The 23,642-nt window shown below is 36.3% G+C and overlaps 1 protein-coding gene across 1 annotated transcript in view; it reads left to right on the forward strand.

Moving 5' to 3' along the window:
• The window catches only part of LOC121430529 (suppressor protein SRP40-like), a 59,172-nt gene that overhangs the window by 28,174 nt on the left and 7,356 nt on the right, over window positions 1–23,642 (forward strand). Inside the window, exons 5-6 of the mRNA XM_041627862.1 lie at window positions 14,736–14,822; window positions 15,166–15,196. Coding sequence (XP_041483796.1) covers window positions 14,736–14,822; window positions 15,166–15,196 — 118 coding nt within the window. The remainder of the gene's footprint in view (window positions 1–14,735; window positions 14,823–15,165; window positions 15,197–23,642) is intronic.

A 23,642-nucleotide genomic window follows, 5' to 3' on the forward strand; every position in this document is an offset into this window, starting at 1 on the left:
AATGTGGTATTAGGGAATTCGTCTTGTAAAGATCATTATCCTATCTTATGTGCATATCCTATATCAAAGTTTAGTCATATTGTTAGGAGAAATGCATTGGTATTTATGACTGTTTCTGTAATAAGCACAAACTTCTCCTTCGTCCATTATCTAACAACAAAATCTCAGTTGATATATGTTCCACATTTAAAACAAAAATCCATGTCATTTTCACCAAATTTTACATAGTTACTGTAGCAGCTAAGTATACTACATATGCAAAAATTAATATGGGTTCATGTGCTTGATTTTTTTGCTCCTGAGCTTTTAAGTTCATCCATTTGAAAGGTCTCGAGTAATACACATTAGAAATAATTTTGCATTTTTAAACCAAATGAGATCACAAGATTGAGTTAATACCTCTATTACTCAGTCAAAATCCATCCAAATTTCAACAAAATACACATTATAGTTTAGAATTATATACTTAAGATGGAAAATTCACTGATATTGCCATTCGTTTGCTCTTTAAGGAGTAGCAGCACCTTTAAGTTGAAAATGATTGAAACTTATATAGCAAATTCAAGAAGTACAATAAATGCTGCACTTTATTAAAACCCATGTCATTTCCACCAAATTTTGCATGGTTGTAGAGAAAGGTATACTAAAGAGGTTTGAACATTAAAAAACGGGGGTTCATGTGCTTGTTTTCAAACTATCTGCACTTTTGTTGTTGCAAACAACAAAAATGCGTCATAGGGCTTGTATCTACACAAAAGAAAAATTATACACCACTATCCCATTTAATAAAACTCGATCTCATATTTGTTCATGCTTTGCAGCACTGCAGATATTCTGAAGAGGTAGAGGCGTAAAAAAATTGTCCATAGATTATTTTCAGTTTATAGCTTCGTAAAATAACACATCAAGATTTTCTGTTAGAGTGCCCATGACTGGAACAGTCAGCTGATATCTCTAGCTGATTGCTCACCTGTTTGTTTATTGTGACGTCACGTGCATGGTGTAAAAAAATGCGCAGATAGGAATGCGCACAAACAGAGCTGGGGAACTTCCTTAAAATCAGTAACATGAACAGCTCGAGATATCTAGAAATCAATGAGCTACAATAATAACCACACAATCGACTCTGCTCGTGAAAGTGATATATATTTTTGTAATGAAGTTTTAAATATAGGCAATTTTGCTTTGAACTATAGACCAAATAGGTTTAGGAGCAGTTATTTTGTGGTAATATCCAACAAATGGGCTTCAATTATAAATAAATATTTTTTTTTACTGACATAGAAACGCCCCAGGCTCAATATGTTACAGTGCTCTGAACTTAAAGTTAAAGTTCATCTGTATAATGTTCCTTTGGAGCATACAAAGTAGACTATTAAAAAAAAATCCATAGTGGGGGCATGTTGGATCATTCGTGTTACTGCAGTTTTAGGGTGTGTTTATGCTTCCATTGCGAGGACAGAATCAGCGTATTCAAACGTCGATTCAAAACGCTGATCGTAAACGTGGTTCTGGGAGTGCTGTTTATGCTTACTTTTCAGAGGCGACATCACGATCTCCAGCTGGCTTCGCAGGAAAGCGAGGTCAAATTGAGCGCGCCTTTTTTTCGAAAGTTTTACAAACGCACCTTTTTGTGAGTTTACGATCGGCGTTTTGAAACAGCATTTAAATGAAAGTAAGCATGGACGCAACCGTGTTTTGGACTAATCACGTTTGGAAACGCTGATTCTGGCCTGAAAAGTGGAAGCATAAACACGGCCATAAAGCATCATGTTCATGCATGAGAGCAGTAAAGACATTTTCTGTCTAAAATGGGATACTGCATTTTGCCATGAACTATGGGATTGCCAACTGGGAGGAAAAAGTGTGGCTTTGGGAATTTGGACTATCAAGTTCATCTTGATCGATAAGGATATTCCTTTAGGCTTCGTTCTGAAGGCAAACTTTGGAGTGAGATTATTTGTTAATATTGAAAATTGTAGTATTATTTCATTTATCAGGGTTCTTTGCGTGCTTGTCAAGGGTAAGGATAGAACCAGCTGATCAAAATGTCTTACTCGTTTAAAGGGCAAGTCTCCCCGAACAGCATTTGATATGAATAAATAGAGAAAATCAAAATGATAATACTGAATTTTTCATAATAACAAGTTTCAAATTAGTGTCAAATAAGAAAGCATTTGGAAGTTTTTTTCATTTTCACAAAACAGTTGAAATGAAAAACATTGACCGTTTACAAATGATTCAATCAAGAGTTATTTTCCGTCAAATCGACAAATATCAAACTCTCATCTGCTGATCGTTTAGTCTGATTTTCATGCGTGTTTGATTTTGTCTGATTTTATGTGTGTTTGATTTCACTATTTTAGTATTTAAAATCATCTCGCAGGAGGAAACTAAAAATATTTTAAACAGTGTCAGTAAAAATGATTGAATTTTGATTATTCTTTTAAATACCTGTTTTGGAGTCGCAAGAGGAGTCACTCTTTTTTCTCATGATTTTAAACTATTTAGTGTTTTATTAAAATGTGCCAGTGCTCCAAAGAGCTGTGGAATATAATACTGGGTAATAGGCCTATAAGTTTCTCATTACACATCTGTTGTCTTACAATAACTCTCTACCATGCCAGCACAATCAAAGCAAAATCCCAGGTATATATTTTTTATTCCCAGGGCTGTTTCTCTCTCCCTCATGCTGTTATTGGGAAAAAAATCCCTGAAATTGTTTATTTCTGTGTGACTCTGACCATATGTCAAAGGAAATACTTAACACTTGACAGTGTCAGTGTGTGCAGCTTGGAACAAAATTGTTGTGAAAAGTCAATACTGCCATGCACAAAAGTATGTATAATACTTACATCTGGAAAATGTGTAAAAGGTCATCATGCACTTGACATTTTTTTTGTTAATATGACCCCGTTCTCATTATGCTTTCTAAAACTAGTTTACTGAAAACCGGTTCAGGAAACCAGTTAGGAAGATCGCTTTGCTAGTGTTCCCATTTGATCACCCAAAAGTGGTTTCCAAAATCACTTCAAGTAAAGCGACCTTGTTGCTATGGGGATGCTCTCAGTGGGGTGACATGTTTCGCGCAAAATTTGAAACCGCATCATAGGCATTCAACATACAGTGTGTAGAGTAGCGCGCTCAAAATGTGCGAAGATCGCTTCTGAAGAACGGTTGTGTCTTCACTTACGCTAAAACCAGTTTAACGAGGCAAAGCGATCTTGAAAACTACATCGCGAGATGGTTTTATAAACCGGTTTGGAAGATTGCTTCCACTGTTCTCATTACACATTGGACTTGAGAGACTCACATAAACCATGATTTAATCTCAATGAACATATTTGGAATTAGTTGAGTTATACGTACACATAAACTGTCAGTTTGGGTATGAATCAATAATGAATTCACTTCAGTATAAGTAAGTTGCCTAGTTTCAGTTAAAGACAGTGCAGCGCCATCAAATCAACGGAGAAGATTAAATACTAATTTGGAGTGGCAGGATATATTAGGCGGTGCTGCACCAGCCTTAGTTTGCTCAATCTCAAGATTTTAGCCCTATCGGCCTTCTTCGCGATTAATCTCAAGATTCAAGAAACCCTGTCTCCACCATTGCAAGAAGAGTAATTCCTGCTCGAGCAAGGCATCAATGCATTATGGTCTGACACCGTGAATGAATAAACCCAAGTGTGTCTCCACCTGTGAATTAGTGGGATAATTTGTAAAATAGCATGCTATTTTACAAATTATCCCAAGTTGACTTGGGATTTTGCAATCTCGAGATTAATCCTGTAAACTAGCGCGACAATTGTGTCTCCATTACAAATAATCTTGAGATTGTTTAGATCAGGATAATTTGGCGGATCAGTAATAGTGCGCTAATTAGAAAAATTGGGCGGGGGCAGACTGCCTTATTGGGATCCTTCTAACACTCACCTGATACACACGTTCGAAACTATTCTGCTTTTCATTTAGTCTTGCTAACAGACTTCACAAATATTGTACAACCTTTCATCAAATTTAATTTTGCCTTGAAATGCATATTTTGATATGAACATTTCATTCAAATGAGAAGTAGCTATTCTATTCACTTGTGTGGCATTGGCTAGTATACATGTATATGTACTCTATCATGGGTTTGAAGAGAATCAAACAAAATGTGTATATGTTAGCATTAAAAAAAACCCCAGATATCTGGCAAATCAAAAACTTTATAGATGAGAGTGGTGAGGTATTGTTTAGAATGAATTGATTTTCAAGATAGAAACAGGTAAAAAGAAAAAAAAAGCTGGTTCCCTTTTCATTGCTTTGTTGTATTGAACAGAAAAATATGGAACAGTTTTTTTTATATGTTCTCTCTTTTATTTGCTCTCTCACTTATTGAAATAAAAATTGTATTTGAATTTATGGCAATAATAATCACAATATTGCATGTCATAAATTCTCATCAGTCACTGTTTATAACCTTCTGCCTTCTGTCAAGATATTATTTGCAGTTGAAAGAGACACAGTTTGATTAATTTGCAGCACTCGTTTGATGGAGAAAATTATTTAGTATTTATTACAGCATTTCCTACCTGTCATTAAGCACAGTCACATAATTTTGCTTTATTGTGAATAACACTAATCAATCAATTTCCACAACTAAGTTGTAATAGTGAATGAAAATATGTAGATGGTTCACTGGCATAATATGCCAAATATTTTGAAGGAGGCGGGCTCTGGACATGACACATTACTTTTTTTTATTTCATTTGTGTGATTATAATAAGAAAAATGTTTCATTTTTGTAATGAGTTATCTGATCTTTCATAATGTAGTTTTAGCATGGTAAAAGATCAGAAGCATGTTGCAGAAAGACTTGCATTTAAACGCAACTAAAACAAATCAACATTTTTGAAAATAAATCACATAGTGATTGATTTTTTGTTGTTGTTTAATTGCAACTCTTGAACTGCGAGGGCCCCTAGATTATAAAGGGAGAGTGATGACATCTTTTGTTAGCAGCCCCCAACCAAAACCAGGTTTCTTTTACAATTGGTCTAATGCCAATTCGTCCAATTGCCAACTCGTCTACTATCATTTGGTCTACTATCGGTTTGTTCACTATCCACATGGTCTAATTGCCAATCCGTCCACTCGCCATTTTGTTTAATAACCAGTTGGTCCAAGAGCTATTTAGTCCATATACCATTCGCTATAATTGGACTAAGTGTTAATTAGGGAAATGAATGAAAATTAAATGGATATTAGACCAACTGGTTGTGAGACAAAATGGTCATAGATGAACTGGTGATTAGACGAAGTGATGATTGGACCAAATGGTTATTGGACCGAATGGTTGTTGGACTAAATGTTGATGGGTGGAATGGCTTTACTTTAGACTAGATTAAGTTAGACCATATGATGAGTGGACGAGTTGGCAATATAGATGAATTGGCAATTTACCATACCAGGATGTCATTGAGTCAGTTGGTCAAAATAAATCAAATGATATTATTCCAACACTATTGATGAAATAGGACAAGTTTACCCACCGCTCCCAATAAGAGGAATACAAAATTGTGAATATTTAGTGTTGTAATGTGAATCCAGCTCTTTTCTTTTAAACTGGAGGAAGTGATAACAGCTGCATTTTGATTTACATGTATGGATAAATAATGTGAACTTGACTGCCTTCAGAAGGAAAATGAATTTATTGCTTGCTTGATGAAATGCTTTCAAACTGGATGGCCCTCGTAAAAGCTTGGTGCATTCACACCAGAGACATTGGAGTATAAAACTTGAATATTCACTGACAATTATGGTAATTGTAAAACTGGTTCAAGGCAAGTGGCCAATGGCAAGTGTGATTGAAAGTCATGTGTTCATGCTCTAATTCTATGCAACCTTCAAGTTGTGCATTTTGGAATCATCACTATACCTGTGGGGTGTAAAAATTTAAATACCATGAACTAAGCATTTTTTTCCAAAAGAGGACTTTGTCGCAAGGTTTGTGATGCATTTTAGGTGCTGATCATATTGGCTATACTTTTGATGTCATAATGGAAAAAACATTTAGCCTGTATGTATGTGTGAAGAATTTATTAATTTATTTGTTTACTTTCCTTTTTTTTTTTTTTGGGGGGGGTTACGTAAAGTTTCCACTACAAGTTCATGCTGACCTGTTTCGGAAAACAAGTAATGCACAGGTTTAAATTTGTGATTAGAAGTGACGCAATATAATATAAAGCACCCTGGGCATTAGGCATGTATGCTGGTCTCACTTTGTGAATAACCTCAACCCCTATATACCCTTTTTACACAGGATTTTCTTAACCCCGGACTATCGCTAACCCCGTACTATCCTTAACCCAGTACTATTTTTTTTCCTTTTCACACATGCCAAATTGTTATTGCTAACCCCGGATAAGGAATGCTTGCTTTTCACACACGAAACTCGCTAACCCCGGACTAGTGGTTTTTGTCGATCATTCGTAGTACAAGTACTTCACTCATACACTTTTTACACACGCTACAATTTCCTTAACCCCGTACTATAGGTGGGGCCAAATTGCCATTTAGCCCCACCTATAGTACGGGGTTAAGCTTAGCCCACTTTCGTTTTACACTAGCGATCTTAACCCCGTACTATCGCTCTTAGCACCGCAATTGCTGGGATAACCCTGCTTTTTTGCAGGGCCAAATAATCCCGTACTATAGGTGGGGTTAGCCCACTTTGCAAAAATGCTGTGTAAAAAGAAAGTGGGCTAAGCTTAACCCTGTACTATAGGTGGGGCTAAATGGCAATTTAGCCCCACCTACAGTACGGGGTTAGGGAAATTTTACCCTGTGTAAAAAGGGTAATAGGGTGCCACAGACAAAAACAACCAAAATTAATTTTGTACCTAATGTACCTAATATACATAATTACAAATAGATAATGCCTTCAAATGATTTTACCGGTTGTGAATTGATGGAGAAAATGATTGTTAAAATCTGGTCCCCATTGCATAAAAGTTACTCTTATGGTAACTTTGCCATCCAATGGTAACTCCCCGAAATCCTTGATTCTGATTGGCTGTTGCTTATCATTACCATGGTCATGATGGTAGTTACCACTGGATGGCAAACTTACCATAATGGTAACTTTGACACCATTCTCATAACGCTTTCTAAAACTATATTACTGAAAACCGGTTCAGGAGACCAGTTTGGAAGATCACTTTGCAGCATTCCCATTTGATCCCTGGAAAGTGGTTTTCAAAACCACTTCACGTAAAGCGATCTTGTTGCTATGGGAATGCTCTCAGTGGGGTTACATGTTTCGTGCGAAATTCGAAACCGCAGTGTAGGCATTCTAGCATGCTCGAAATGTGCGAAGATCGCTTCCAGAAGAACGGGTGCATCCTCATGCTCAAACCAGACTACCGAGGCAAAACGATCTTCAAAATTACATCGCGAGGTGGTTTTATGAACCAGTTGGAAGACCGCTTCGTCCGTTCTCATTACCCGTTGAACGAGTTTGCAGTAAACTAGTTTTAGGAAGGTAGTGAGAACAATATCATTTATGCAACAGGGCCCTGGTAGTATATGTTTGGCGTAGCAGAACCCAGTAGTTAATATAAAATCACAATATTTGCAATGCATCTATCACTTATCCCCTCTGAAAGATTGTTATTTGTACCTTGTAGTACATTATTCCTGTAAGGTATCAAGTCTTTTGTACAGTTAACGGGGTGACATCCATTTAGGAGACACTAAGGATGTCCATTGGTGCAATCCGTCTCTCTTTCAGTTAAAAGAATATTAAGGCCACGCAGAAAGTTTCTCAAATCAAAGTGACTGTGCTTTAAAACAAAACTGTAAAAATATTATTTTTAAAGAAGATAAGTGTATGCATGAATGAAAATGTTGATGAAAATTTGACATTTACTTCATTCACAGCTGTTCGTTTTCCTTACTCTCTCACCGCTCAGTCAGGGAATTGTCGAATTGTCTGATTTTTTTTCTTTGGTTTGATTCTCGGAAAATCATACATGCCCTTCCTTGCCATAGAATTTCAGTCAATATTCCTAGTGCAAAACTATTGATTATTCTGAAACCAGACAGTGTTGCAGGGGATGATTGCCAAGGTCAAATAAAGGTTTGAAATGATAATCCGTGGATAGAAGAGGAATCCAAAGAGTTCTATGTTTGAATTTTCCATATTGCTCGTTGCCTTCATTTTAAAGCTAATTTGTGAAGTGAGTAATAATGATAACAGTGATAATGAAAATGATAATAATATAGGTATATGTACACAGGGAAGCCCACTTCAGTTCTGAAAACTGTTTTCCCAGCGGGCCCTGCATCATGAGTGTTTCACGAAAGCCCATGGTTTATGCTAGAGATTAAACATGATCTTTTTTATTTAATGGCCTGCTTGAGCCCTCCAAACAGGAAAATATTTCACATGTAGGCCTATATGCTACAAAAGTGTTATACCAAAACATATAGGAAAGAATAGGGAGGAATAGCTTAATGGGTGGAGGGGGGGGGGTGTCTTAGTATTTACTTCCCCCAACTCCTGAAAAAGAGATCTTATATCAGCTTAGGTGTGTAAAACATTTTTCTGCAATTTTTAGCTTGGGCCAGACATTTGTCTTGTCAGTTTTTTTTTTTTTTTGGGGGGGGCTCCACTTATTTCTATGCCTGCACACATCATATTGGTGGTTAGGGTTGTCTTGTCTTTTCTGTTTCCATTCTCTGAATATCCATTTGAAAAATAAAGATGAATAAAGAAATAGTTTACAGGCTGGTGTTTAAGTGATTTTTCACCAAGGTTGATTTTCCCTCATTTCAAGCCCACCCACTTCTTGAATTTTTTTAATTCTCCTTAGCCCACAATACTTAAACAGCTTATATTTTTCTGTGTGAATGGGACCTTATTAAATCTTCAGCCATGGTTGACACTTCAGTTATCAGTGGCTGACGGCACAGATCAAGTTTCCTCTCCGCACTGCCGCTAGAGTGTAGCCAGCTCGGTACCTGGCAAACCAGCCAGCGAGCAAGCCAGGCAGGCAGTTGTTTGGGAGTGTGCTTTTTCGAAAGCCCTGTGCGTTCCCCGGAGACGGACCTCCATCTTGTAAGGAGTAGAAGGGCAAGAGCGATAGGCACTAGGGTTTAACCCCTTACTGGCTTGTCCTAGATGTCATGGAGCATTCACACGGAATAAAAATGACATCAAGTTTATGCTGGGAAATGGTATTAAAATGTAATCACTCTTATCTAGTATGCAGGCACATACCCTTATTGAAACCTTGACGAACAACTCATGAACTGGGTCTCCATGCAAAGACTAGCACATACAAAACTCGCTGTGAGTGGGCCTTCAGTACACCTGGCAGTTGTAGGTTGCACATTCAGACCCTTAACATGTTTAACCTGTTGATGAGAATAAAAATATTATCAATCATTTTCTACCATTAAAAATGTAAGGAATTATTAAATTATTAATACATGAGATACACGGCAGCTGCTCATATCTGATATTACACAATCAAATTGTAAATAATTTGTTATGTTTTATTATTTGACAGATCTTCATGCCCCCTCATTAATATGTTTTCCTTTATATTTTGCTGCCTTTTAATAGTAATTCAACGGTTATTTCCAATTCTTCTAATGCCAATTCATCCAATTGCCACCTCGTCTACTATCATTTGGTCTACCATCAGTTCGTCCACTGACCACGTGGTCCACTTTCATTTAGTATGCCATTCTGTCTAATAACAAGTTGGTCTAATAGCCATTTAGTCCATTTACCATTTGGTCTAATTTGACTAAGTGTTAAATTGTGCAAAATGAATGAAATTGAAATAGACATTAGACCAACGGGTTATGAGACAAAATGGTCATAGACGGAATGGTGATTAGACGAAGTGATGATTGGACCAAATGGTTAATGGACTAAATGGTTGTTAGATGAAATTTTATTGGACGGAATAGCATTAGACTAAATGAAAGTAGACCATGTGGTGAGTGGACTATTTGCTCGAATAAAGACCCGACGGAAGTGACCGAATCCGCGCTTATTTTGCTTATTTCTCAGCAATGACACAATTTCTCCCAGAATCCTTTGGCACATATTTTTTATTCATACAAACAGACATTTGGGTGGTCATTATATTAGATTCTGTAAAAAGTCATTTTGAGATCGTTACCAAAACTGGAATTTATCTTTAAACGTAAAAGAACCTTGTTGCAGCAAACAATTATTTCATGAGAAAGTCTTTAAAATCAACTTGTCACCATATTTAGATCTGGTACATTGATGTAAACTTATCTTTGTGAAATCATGAAACTTTATATGTAGCTCAAAACCGATCATTTGGATGATCACTAACACAGAAAAGCATATTTGGGACTGTGTATTAATATTACTTGGGGGAAAATACCCAACATTTGATGGAATTCTGTGCTTATTTTGCTCATTTCTTAGCAAGATCCATGTGGCACATAATTTTTTCATTAAATACATACAAACACTTGGGTGGTAATTTTCTTGTATTTTGTTTGAACTCATTTTGAGATCATTATCACAACTGGTATTTATCTTTAATACATCCCATTTCAAGTTCCTGCCTTTGCAATTTGTCATTTTCTCTTGCTCCATAGATGGTAAGAAAAGGAGAGTAAGAAAAAAAAATTATGGAGTGATTTTGATTATTGCAATTTTTATTCATCCTTTTTTCCCTGTATGGGGTATATAGGGACTCTGTAAAGTGGATGTCCAATAGTCACGCACTGTTTGATCTGTGCTTCGTTTATTCTTCCCTTTGTCCGAGGCTCCCACCGGTGTGCTTGCATGCAGACATGGCCAGCCACTGAGCCAGAGTCAGGCAAAAACTCATTTATTTGATAGGGAACCACTTAGGTTTATTTTGGGATTGGGAGTGAGAGTTGTCACCTTCAGTTGGAGATTTCATTTCAGGGTTGTTATGGTTATGAGCCTATATATGAGTGTTTCCACACAGGAGCACGTTACAAAAATTTGGATGTGTTCAAGTGGCTATTTTTACTGTCTAGAATTGCAGCTTTGGAAGTCTTTGGGTTAAAAATATAACTGATAAATTGGTGTCTTCGTAAAATACTAACCAGAGTTGCTGATGAATTGCTTGAAAGGAAACAAGATCTTAATTATGACATAAAAAAAGTCTTAATCGTGATTTTTTGATGTCATTACAGTACAGTGGTGGGTATTAATGCAGAAAATAATCATTAGGTGGTTTCAAACTGACTCGATATCAAGAATCCCTGTTAAATGACGAGAACTTTTTCAGGCTAAAAATATCCGATAACTATTTTGCATTCACATCGTTCTGAAACATATCCTGTTGGGAAAGTTTTCAAATTTTCGAGCATGCGCAGTATGGTCTGATAAGCAAGCAATTCATGAGATTCAGAATTGCTAGCTCAGCGGCCACCCATGGCACTGCACCCAACTACACGCTGAGCTAAGAGTTCCCGTAATTTGCCTCCACACTGCCAAGATACCTAAGACCTTGGAAAAATCCCCACCAAAGTTCTTGTAATTTGGACAAGTACCTACTACATGTATTTAGTGGATATATTTTGTTCGCAGATTACGCGTAATCTGCTTTCACATTGCCAAAATACCTGGAGCTGACAAACTTTAAGGCGGTCTGAAACCACCTAATGATACCTTCGAAGTGAGGTAGAGAGAAAGAAGGGGGGGGGGCAGAAGAAATGAGCGCAGGTGTTGAGCGGAAGGACAAGAAATACTTTGAAATGCTGTGTATAGATAAGGAACACCTGTGAACCAAATAAGATAGGAATCGGATGTTATTTGCAAATTGTGGTGTGGTGTAGCTATGGGGAGCATGTCATGATGAAACAAAATAGTCGGTAATTATACCAGCAACTGTTATAGGCTACTGAAGTTCTTGCATCTGATTGGTTCAGAGCAAATTCATTAGTGAAAATCATGGATACCATACTTTGTGAAACACCCCCCCCCCCTGTTCTCCCTTTTTTTTAATGGATTATAGCCCTGCCTGGGGAATTTTTCATGAAAATTTAGTGATTTTTGTATTAACAACTGTTATAGGCTACAGAAGTTCTTGCATCTGATTGGTTCAGAGCAAATTTATTAGTGAAAATCATGGACACTATACTTTGTGAAACACCCCCCCCCCCTGTTCACCCTTTTCTTTTAATGGATCATAGCCCTGGCTGGTGAATTTATCATGAAAATTAAAAGATTTTTGTACTAGCAACTGTTATAGGTTACTGAAGTCCTTGCATCTGATTGGCTAAGAACAAATTTGTCAGTAAAATCATTGACAAGGGGCTTCACGAAGCAACCTGCCCCCCTCTCTCTTCTGTGGGTTGCAAATATTTGTGACCACAAGATGAATTATCAAACAGATATTTCATATATTTTTTTTGTATTTCATGTGAAAATATTTCTGAAAATACCTAATGTTGATAAATTATTAGAGTATGTGGGCATGATGTTGTTTAAGAAAATGGTGATTTTTTTTGTTTAATACACTAGATAAAATTATCAAACAAATATATTTTGGTTTATCTACCTGATGTGTGAAAGTATGTATGAAATACCTTTTTTTTAAAATGCCGATTTAGGAAAGTGAATGGACCTTATGTCATTTTTAGGTTTTCTTGATATCGATATTGTATACTCTTTCACCACACTGCTCTCCAGTGGGATAAGCTTTCTGAGCATTGATTGTACTTCAGAAAAAATGCATATTTCCCCTGGTATTGTGTTTGAAACATGAAGAGAAACATTTAATCTGACAGCTAGATGCTGCGTCTTAAAATGACGATCCCTCATAAAATGATGCGTTCCTATCAGCCCCTAGTAAGCTCAAGCTTGAGGTAACTGAAAATTGCTACTTGAAAAAACCTGAAGTTGAATTTTCCTTCCTTCACAACGTGGAGCATTGTGGCCCAGTGGATAAGTCTTCTGATTTTGAAACAAAGGGTCGGGGTTTCGAATCACAGCCATGGCATAATATCCTTCTGCAAGAAATTTATCCACATTGTGCTGCACTCAACCCAGGTGGCAGGATTAATTCCTTGAACGCACTGTGCGCTGGAAGGCAGCTCGAGGGTAATAACAATAAACGATGCGCCTTGGATTAGATTATATCTAAATAGATGGTGCTATATAAATTGCCTATTATTATTTATCATCAGCCTGACAACGCCATTTGCATTTATCAGGAAACATTTTGGTAGTGGTCATATTTTCAAGTCTGTCACAGCTCAGAATTTTTAGGTTGTAGGCCTTTATAACATGTAAATTTCACAGAAATTCACATGTCGGAGAGAATTCTCTCAGTTGGGCCAATGAGGAGGTAAATCGCCACTTGGTCTACACCTGTTTCCTATGCATTCCATTTGGTCTCATCCTTGTTTAATCATGTTTATGGGGGTCTATAACCAGTTAGACACCGTTCTCACAACGTTCCTAAAACTAGTTTAGTGGAAACTAGTTTAACCCGTAGTGAGAACGGTCGAAGCGGTCTTGGAAGCGATCTTCCAAACCAGTTTGGAAAACCAACTCGCATTGTAGTTTTCAAGATCGCTTTGCCGTGTTTAACTGGTTTTAGTGCAAGGACAGAACCGTTCTTCGGGAAGCGTTCTTTGCACATTTTGAGCGCACTACTCCATACGACGGGTGTAGAATGCCTACGCTGCGGTTTGCGCGAAAAGTGTCACCCCACTGAGAGCATTTCCATAGCAACAAGATCGCTTTACATGAAGTGCTTTTGAAAACCACATTTGTGTGATCTTGTGGGAACACTAGCAAAGCGATCTTCCAAACTGGTTTCCTGAATTGGTTTCCAGTAAACTAGTTTCAGAAATCATAATGAGAATGGCCTCTCAGTGTTAGAACTGACCATAGTACAATTGACCATTGTCCAGTTGCCATTTATTGATTTAATCCTGTAGTCTAATCTCTATACCCATTTCATTTAATGACTTCTTTGTCTGCCACCACTTCTACATGGTTAGATGAAATGTTAACAATAAGTAGACGAAGTGGAAATTAGACCAACTGGCAGACGAAGTGGGTATTCTACCAAAGCAAATGTAGGGTGGACCAAACAGCTACAAGACCAATTCGATGGTAGACCAAATGTGTTTCTTGGATCTTTTAGATTATTTTTAACGACTGCTTGAAGCTTGATATTGAATACAATCAAGCTGATCAAAAAGCATTGTTGAAGAACTCTTGGCAAACAGGCTTCACATGAAAATGTAACCAACTTCTGCCTTATCTTTATAGTGGTATTTTGCATAGCAACGGGCCTTGTTGTATAAATATTGCCCTCTTAAAAATGTTGTGCAACATACTGTCCACACAACAATTGGTTAAAACTTTATACCCAATTCCGGATAGTTTTAAACCAATAATGTGCACTTTGAATGAAAACTACACAGTATTGGTTGAAAAACTACCTAAAGATGGATTTTCTTAAAAACCAATTGTTGTGTGGACAGTATGTTGCCCAACATTTTGAGAGTGCTCTGTTGTATTAATTTGGCCCAGCAGCCATTCAGAATCAAGGATTCCAAGTTTAGTTACTGTTGTACTGCACTATCACCATAAGAGCAAGTTTTATGTAACTAGGCCCTAACCTGCGTAAAAGACAGCTGTTTTCTGAACGTACCAAGATTCCCGATGCTGAATTTTCATTCTGTTTTTTTTTTCTCCCTAGAAAATGACTGTTTTGAAGCCCCCAGTATCTGCCATCCAAACACCCGTCAAAGCAGAAGCACCAAAATTCCCCTTTGAAGATCTTTCGGTAAGTTCATCATGTAGACCCTGTTTCAATAATATTGTATTGAAAAACTAATTGCAAGACAAGCAAAAAGGTGCTTTAAAAGCCGGATTGAGTTAGAAGCTTTAAAGCTTTAAATGTCCTTATTGAGTTAGACATTGATTACTGAGCAAACTTAACACAAAATATATTAAATGAAAAAAAAGGATATCATGTTTTCAAGAACCCCACATATACTATTCAGTATGACAATCTGATAAATGTACTTGTCATTGTTTTCTTTATAATATGATCTTGATTGGATATTATTTAGAATGTGTCTTGTCACATATTTCCATTGCAATATTTCTCTGTTTTCTCCTTACAGCATTCAAGCGGTGCCCAACCAACAGTTCCACGTGAGTATATTTTGAGTAGCATTTTTTATAGTTTTCAAAATATTCCTTGCAAATAAAACTTACCTGTAGTAGCTCAAGACCCCCCCCCCTCAGTGAACAGTATCTCCTCTCGTTAAAAATGTACATTTTGTTGTAGAATATCAGTTTGAATTCTGTTTTATCTGTATTAGATTAATGATAGACCATAGGAATTTAATCCTTGTGCTATCTTTTTCTGCTTAAAGATTTTATGATCTAGCCACAGTGTGCTTGTGGCATGGGGCTTTCACATAAATTTTACATTAGTGTGATTTAGGCCTATATGCCATCATTGAAAGTGATGCTATTACAAAATTAAATTGTGGAAAACCTCAACGTTAGCTAGTCAACGCAGAAACTCCGCTGTACTCCCCCTTTCATACTCACATCAAAAGTGCATCGATTACAGATCAAATCAGGTTTAATCGATCCACTTATAAAACCCAGCTTGCTTTTACGCTCATATACTCCTTAAATCAAACATTGGACAAGAGATGACATGTTTGAATTGACTTTTTGTTTGAGCTTGTTTACTCTGCGGTTTGGCCGTTTTAGGTCAGGCTTAAATGTAGGAAAATTCCTTCTCTCAGTGTAATGTGAAAGGGGTCTTAGACAGGAAGCACAAAAATAGAGTTTGTGTTCAAGACTAGTCGGGCATCGTAAAAGAGCTCGCCCACTCTCGCTGGCTGCTCACCGTGGTCATCCTTTTTTTGCATGCACTATGATGATGATAGTAACGTCATCGTCGTTGCCCTATGGGGAAAGGAGATACCTTCCATTCTATTTTTATCAACCATCTCTAAATTTACCCGTTATGTGGTTTTGTGAGAGTAATTTGTCGCCGACCAGCTGATGCATATATGAATCCCATTTTGCAGATTCTCCAAACTGGTATTTGGAAGGCAGTGTAAAGATCAGCAAACGATCGAAATAGAATACGAAAACAATATTTCATTAGCGGAGCATTTGTAATCAAGCAACTCCAAATCTCTGGGGTCTCACTGTAATGTAGAGAATTCAATGAACAACATGCTGGTCCAGAATCACTTTCATAAAACCATCTTTTTAAAGACCATCATTTGTGTTGATAATTTATTATCAGATGCGGTGCCTCTTTGTAGGACATTGTCAACATATTGACATGTACCGTAATTCATTATTCTGATATCTTCTAGGATTATCTATATCATAGCAGCATAAAATCATGGAGGTAGTCCATGATAAAACACACAATTAATATATAAAGGATGATTTGTATAAATGAATGATTTGTTATGTTGTACAATTCAGTTTATAATAATCCATGTCATAGGGCTTATTGATACACAGGTGATACAAAAGATGCTTCCTTGCAAAGATTCTTTTATGATTATGGGTCTAAATATACTGCTTGCATTGTATACCTTTGAAAAGTTAAATCATTCTAAAAGACAAAGTGCATTAGAAATTAATAGAATCTATAATAGAAAATCTTGAACCACGAAAATTTCTGAGTGAAATTTGTTTTGACCGCGGGAGGAAGTAAAGGTCAACCTGTGCTATACCTGTCAAAACTGTTGAAGAATAATGATTAAAATCACTGCTGTAGTCATTTGACTTGTATCTATGTTTTTTTTGTTCATGTTGGGGTGTTTATGATCAACAAAACTTGTCCGAATGCAACCATTTTTTACCTAAATGTCTTTGAAACCATGCTTCTCCGGTAAACAAGTGTTAATAAAAATAATGCAGCTGTAAATATTTTCTGGCAAGTTCAGCTCCTTAGATTGGTATTGATTTCCCACACACCAAGTTTACATTGATGGTCCATAAGGTATATGCTTTTCACACTGTACTTTTTTTTTCCTTAACCCCAGGAAATTGGTGGGGCTAAGGGGGGGGGGGGCCTTAGCCCACTTCGTTTTCACACTATGTTTTAGCAAAGTGGGCTAGCACAGAAAATAGTACGATACTATCTGGATCTGCAAAAAAGCAGGGTTAGCCGGCTTATTGTGTGCTAAGAGATGCAGTGTGAAACGAAACTGGGCTAAGGAAAAAATGGGGCTAAGCAATAGCCAATCACAGAAGTTGAAATTGCACGTTAATCACGCTCTGTATGGTAAAATCATTCAATATTCATGAGTTGTGTAATAGTCCGGGGTTAAGGCGTTAACCGGCTAAGTAGATAGTATGGGGTTAAGAAAGACAGTGTGAATCAAAAAAAAAGATAGTATGGCGATAAGGATAGTCCGGGGTTAAGGATAGTATGGGGTTAAGGAAATGCAATGTGAAAAGCATAATAGTTTATCGCTTGAATTCTATCAATCCCACTGACTTTTCATGGGATCTTGAACACAATACATGTAATTATGTATGGGGATGCAGTCATGCATGCAGATTTATAAGAAAACACAGCCTGCATATTTGTAAGTGAACACAAGAGGGCAGTGTCCCAGTTAAAAAGCTCTGAACTGTCAAGGGGACTATCATTTAAAATAGTGGCTTTGGGGAAAAAAAAAAATTGATAAATTTGATATTAAATGAGGAAAGGTTAAAGTTCATATGCAGTTCTTAAAATAATTTTGTGAGTGTTCTGATTCTATTATTATCCATTTATCTCATCAATGAAGATGACTTTTTATGAACATATTGTTTGTGATATGGGGTGGACAGCAATATTGTGATAAGTTATGATTTTGAGAAAGAAGGTAGTATTGGTCATTCTGGAGGAGGGCACATTCTTAGCAGTTTACTGACAGTAATAGCTGCAATATGTAATTAACCATCAGAGTTAACACTTTGATATCTTTATAAGATTACTCATTTTATTGTTAAGTACAAAATTATGTGTTTGACATCTAATTAGAGATATTGGGGTGTAAAATATTTTTGATGGAAATCTATTCATTGTCATATTCATACTTCTGAAGATTTTTTTGTCTCTCGGTTGCTCCCTCAAAAATGTGAGTTATGAATTTACATTTGATGGAATTATGTTTAGTATCAGAGGAAATGGAAACTTATACATGTATATGCATTCTCTCTAATCTTCTAAACTTTGTTCCAATTCAATTCCTTTATTGCTTTGTATTACTTGCGCTCTCCCTTTCTCTATTTCTTCTTCCTGTTCAATTATTTAATTTCATTTAAATGTCGATAATGCTTGATAGCTAAAGCGAAGCGATCTAGATGTAAAAATCACAGGCCTTGGCCTTTTGGCATATTCAGAGAATACAATCACTGTTCCAATAGAATCTTGATATTGACTTTCATCTCTTGAGATCCAAAAGGGTGTTAGTGCATGTACACGGAGTTCATGGCCTTCTGGACCCGACCGACCAACCAATATGTCGTATTGATGGGAAGGGTGTTAGCATCAGCCGGAGGAACTTGAGAACGAATGGTCGATCAACGAAAGATCGATTCCACGAAAGAAACGTTACGAAAACTGCGCCTACCGGCCATTCATCCACGGTTTCTGTGTAGACTCGCTTGCCACATCCAAAGACTGATTAAAATTGGTATTGATTTTCAGATTGGGTTGGCATGGCAAGCTTGAGTGGTCTCTTTTAATCAGAAATAAATCATGCATTACATGGCAGATAAAAGCTGGATTTCGGCACTCTGCTTAATTAGACTTTTGAGTGATTTGTTTGATCTTGACAGAGAAAATATTTATGGAAATTGATTTTTGTGTGTGTTTGATTGGTTGTCAATGATATATTTGCATTCATGAGTTCTTAACATGTACTTGCAATGATATGAGCTGATCTATTTATTTGAAACAATCCTCAGTGAATGATGATATTTATCATGTTCGAAAAATTCTTTGATAAAGCAATGCAAGTACAGATCATAATGCATTTTATACTGACTATATGATTTTGTTGATGATCATGTTGTGATGCAGAGTATAATCTTGACAAGTTAAACCCTGGTCATTAGTTTCCGGTTTCCTGTTTCGGGATTAAAGGATTAGGTGGATTTTGATTGAATTATTATACTCAGTAATAACAAGCAATATTGTTAGCCTTTAGTGCTCATATTGCTCCTAAAGATCATTATCGAGTGAGATTATTCTGGATTGCCTTTTACATTTTGTTCATTGAAATCTACCATAGCATTTATGTTTTACAATGTCCTCTAATAGTTGTTGATTTTGGCATTGTGTGTACTTAAAGGGATGGTCCTGGCTGAAAATATTTGTATCTAAATACATAGAGTAGAATTCACTGAGCAAAATGCCAAAAATTTCATCAAAATTGGATAGCAAATAATAAAGTTATTGAAGTTTAAAGTGTAGCAATATTTTGTGAAAACAGTTGTCATGAGTATTCATTAGGTGGGCTGATGATGCCATATCTCCACTTTCTGTTTTCTTATGTTATTACATAAAATCATATTTTTTTCATTATGTCATACTTGTGTGAATAATATGTCTCCCTTATAATGAAATTATTTGCAGCAATAAATATCTAATGCACTAAATCAGTTGTCAAGCCAATTTATCTCATTCTTGGAGGAAAAAAATTGAATAAACCTAATTTCAAATGATAAAATACAAAAGAACAAGTGGGATGTGACATCAACAGCCCACTTAAAATGGCAAACATATGTTGTAAGAAACAATTTCTATGCGCCTTTAGTTTATCTAATTCTGACAATGTTTGAGAAATAATCCTATTTCGATATAATTTCAAATACCATATTTTGTATCAACAATATGAGTTGGAAATTTAAAAGTATTTGTTAACCATATATGACATAGTAGCATATGTTTGTAAAGACCTACGGTTTCTTTGAATGTCAGATGTGTGATACATCTCAGGCAAATCTCACTCAAGTGACTAGCTTACCGTTATAGATCAATGTATTCTTCAAAATATGATGCATATGCTCAAATCATCCCTTTATTAAATGGGCAAACCAGCCTCCTGCCGGGTTGAGATTATTAACAAAGGGTTACATGAGTCATGCTTGGGTATCATCGGCCGGTTAGGTTGAGCTGCGTTCAGGCCTGAACATCTCATGTTTCATTCCATCGCCGTTGCCGTTGCCAAACCAGGAAAATCAAATTTTTTTCTCTCTCTCTGAATTGCAATGGTGCGGGAGGATGGGGGGGGGGAGAAATATGAGACGGGTTGCGAAGGGTAGAGAAACGAGATAAAGAGGGGGATTAGAGAAGGAATGCTCACATCTGGAAGTTCAGGTATAAGTCGTCTTGGCTGTCACCCTGTTTTTTTCCTCTATTTTAACAATATCCATTAAATTCATGTATTGGTCAATGCCAAGTGAATTCCTTGTTCATGCAGGGCTAAATTATTTGCTCAAAACAACCCAGACCTGCCAACCAGTACGTTTTAGGCGTATTTAGTACGTTTTTGCAACCAAAATATGGCAGTACGTTTCTTCTTTACAAAATATGTTTTTTGTAAAGAAAAAAGAAGAAAAATTTAACAAAATCGTAATTTATTGAGAGAACTCATCTTTATATGTCTCTATTTCATAATAAATACACAAATATGGTTCTTAGAACAATGTAATTTCAGGTAACTTGTTTTTTTTCAATTATTTTATTACAACCAGGGTGAGATATGCATATGTTTCAATGTTTTTTTTATCTGCATGAGCAGTGCGCATTTTAGCTTGCATGCAGCTTGAGCACCGCTATGAGCAAGTGCGCCAAGCATTTTATTATAAAATACACTTTTTTGGGAAAAATACAGTTTTTTTATCACAGAATACAGTTTTTCATTCCCAGGAGTTGGCAGGTCTGACAACCGCTTATGACACATATTGTAATAACTTTGGCTTAAAATGGATATAATGTATTAAATGTTATTTTCCCTAAATGGGTTTTTCCAGTATATTTGTGTTTATTTTTGCTCTTTTTTTTCTTTAGGAAGTGTTATTGATGGCCTGCCATAGTTAATCTGAATGTGGTTCAAGAAGAAGTAGTGCATGTTTTTTTCTCCTAAAATCAATCATAATCTGTGCAATTAATAACAAATTTGCAGCCTGATACTGGCAAGAGATTATTAAAATGTTACAATCAGTTGCAATTCGCAAGTGACATTTCCTTCTGGTTGCAACTAAGATTACTTTGCAGTGAATTTTTGTCTTTGTGAAAACACCCCTGATCTCCTCTCCGTTGATGGTGTAGATGAGGGCCAATGTACGGATCAGAAAATAACTATAACTCACAAACTTTGAGACGGTCTGAAAATGCTTAATGTTTAAGATGGGCTGCTGCTTTCAGAGGCAGCAAGAAAAAAAACATCTGAAATGTGATAAAAGTAAGATATCATTTACAGATATGAAGCCATTGAAGGGAGCTATGGTGTGTGAGGGATTTCCCCCATTTGATATTGCAGTTGTATGTCTTCCCCAGGCAGTCCCATTCTTTTACTTCAACATGATTGCAGAATGTAGGTCAAGTTTTCACATTTTAGAATGCAGTGTGAAAAACATCTACTTGGATTCTGGGAAAGCAATGACTTATCAGTCAGGGAAAAAAAACACTATCTTCTGAAGGGTAATGAAATAAATTATATTTCTAGATTTTCTGTGAAAAATTTGAGAATCGATAATTAAAGTCAGACACTCATGTCTGCAGAATAACTTGCAGGGGGTGGGGGTTGAAAACATAACCCTTTATAGGGGAACTAAGTAACTAACATTTAAAGGTCAAGTCAACCCAAGAAAAATGTTGATTTAAATTAATAGATAGATAAAAATCAAAGTAGCATAACGTTGAAAATTTCTTAAAAATCTGATGTAAAATAAGAAAGTCAAGACATCTTAAACTTTTGCTTATTTTTCCCAAAACAGTGACATGCAAATGAGACAGTCGATGATGTCCCTCACTATTTCTTTTGTTTTGTATTGTTTGAATTATACATTATTTCATTTTTTACGGATTTGACAATAAGAGCCAACTTGACTGAACCATATAATTTTACACAATTCCAAATCCACTTGTTCAGGGAGGAATTAATCAGTGTTTCACTTGACAATGAGGAGAAAATTAGAATATATCTAATTTCATATAATAAAATACAAAAGAAATAGTGAGTGGATAATGTCATCAGTCTACTCATTTGCATACTGACCAGGATGTGTATAAAACTGTTTTGTGAAATTAAGCAAAACTTAAAAGGTCATAACTTTCTTATTTTACATCCGATTTTGATGAGATTTTCAGTGTTATGCTATGTAGATTTTTCTCATTTTATTCAAATTAACTTTTTGTTGGTGTGGACTTGTCCCTTAATTGGACTGTACTACTGCTTTTGGGCAGGGAATTTCAGCGAATCCCGCACATGTTCTGATGATCTTACTCACCGTAAAGCTGACCGCATATTTGCAAGTCATGTCTGCTCCTTGTCAATTTCTACCAATTACATTCAGAGTCAATATGTTTTGAAGTGGTGGTGGGGAGGTGGGGGGGGGGGTTGCGTTGGCGTTGGCAAGGACTGGGGTGTTATCTCTGAATCATTGTTTTTTTTTTAAAAACATAATTTGAATCATCCTCTATTGCATTGAGTGTATGGGTCTAAGTTTACATTATCGTTCATCATTATCAACAAAATTCATTTTGAATTCATGACCAATTATGAAGAAGTTTTTCAGAATTCATGAATAATGTTTTCAGACGTTACTTAAAAGATGGGAGTTGCTGCTCCCCTGTTTGGCGTTCAACAATTAAAGGGATAGAGCTTTGTCGATCTGGCGCTGCACAACGGCTTCAGGGCTAACGATCAATTGGGCAAACACATTTTTGAGTATTTCATTTTTGTTGTCTATTTCGAACAATAAAATATGGATTTTTAAGCTGTAATTAGGCGGTAACTAAATATACTCATTGTGTGGAAGAATGTTATAATGAATTACATGTACATGTATTTCAGATTGAGAAGGGCTGATTTTGTTTAGATTCTGCACGAATTATCCACTTCCGTTGTTTAGACAGCTTGAAAAGTATAATAAAAATTGTCATGAATTGATCAAGATAACTTTGATATTATTACGGAAATGGCATTTGACCTTCAATGTGGGGTTATTTGGTGATCAAGAATGGTTAACTGAGCAATGCAGGAAAGTGTATTGAAAACATAATATTGCAGTGTTGGAAGAATTTCAATTTCCATGATTTGTCTATACCCAGTACCCACCCTGCCCTTATTGCCACCAACTCCCCCCTCCCCTTATTCTCAACCCCATCCATCCATCAATGATACAGCACTAGTGTTGAATTCACCATGCTAATTGAAGCATTGAGAAGTGACATTTGCTCATCCTTTCTGCCATCTTTCTACTCGTCAGTTCACCCCCGAGACCTTTTACAAAGATCAAATACACAAAGAGTTGAATAAAAGATGTATACCCCCCTACCAGGTACTTCCAGACGCATAACTCAGGTTTCTCTCCCAACATCACACTCAATTAT

This window comes from Lytechinus variegatus, chromosome 1 (assembly GCF_018143015.1).
Source record: "Lytechinus variegatus isolate NC3 chromosome 1, Lvar_3.0, whole genome shotgun sequence".
Classification (NCBI taxonomy): domain Eukaryota; kingdom Metazoa; phylum Echinodermata; class Echinoidea; order Temnopleuroida; family Toxopneustidae; genus Lytechinus; species Lytechinus variegatus.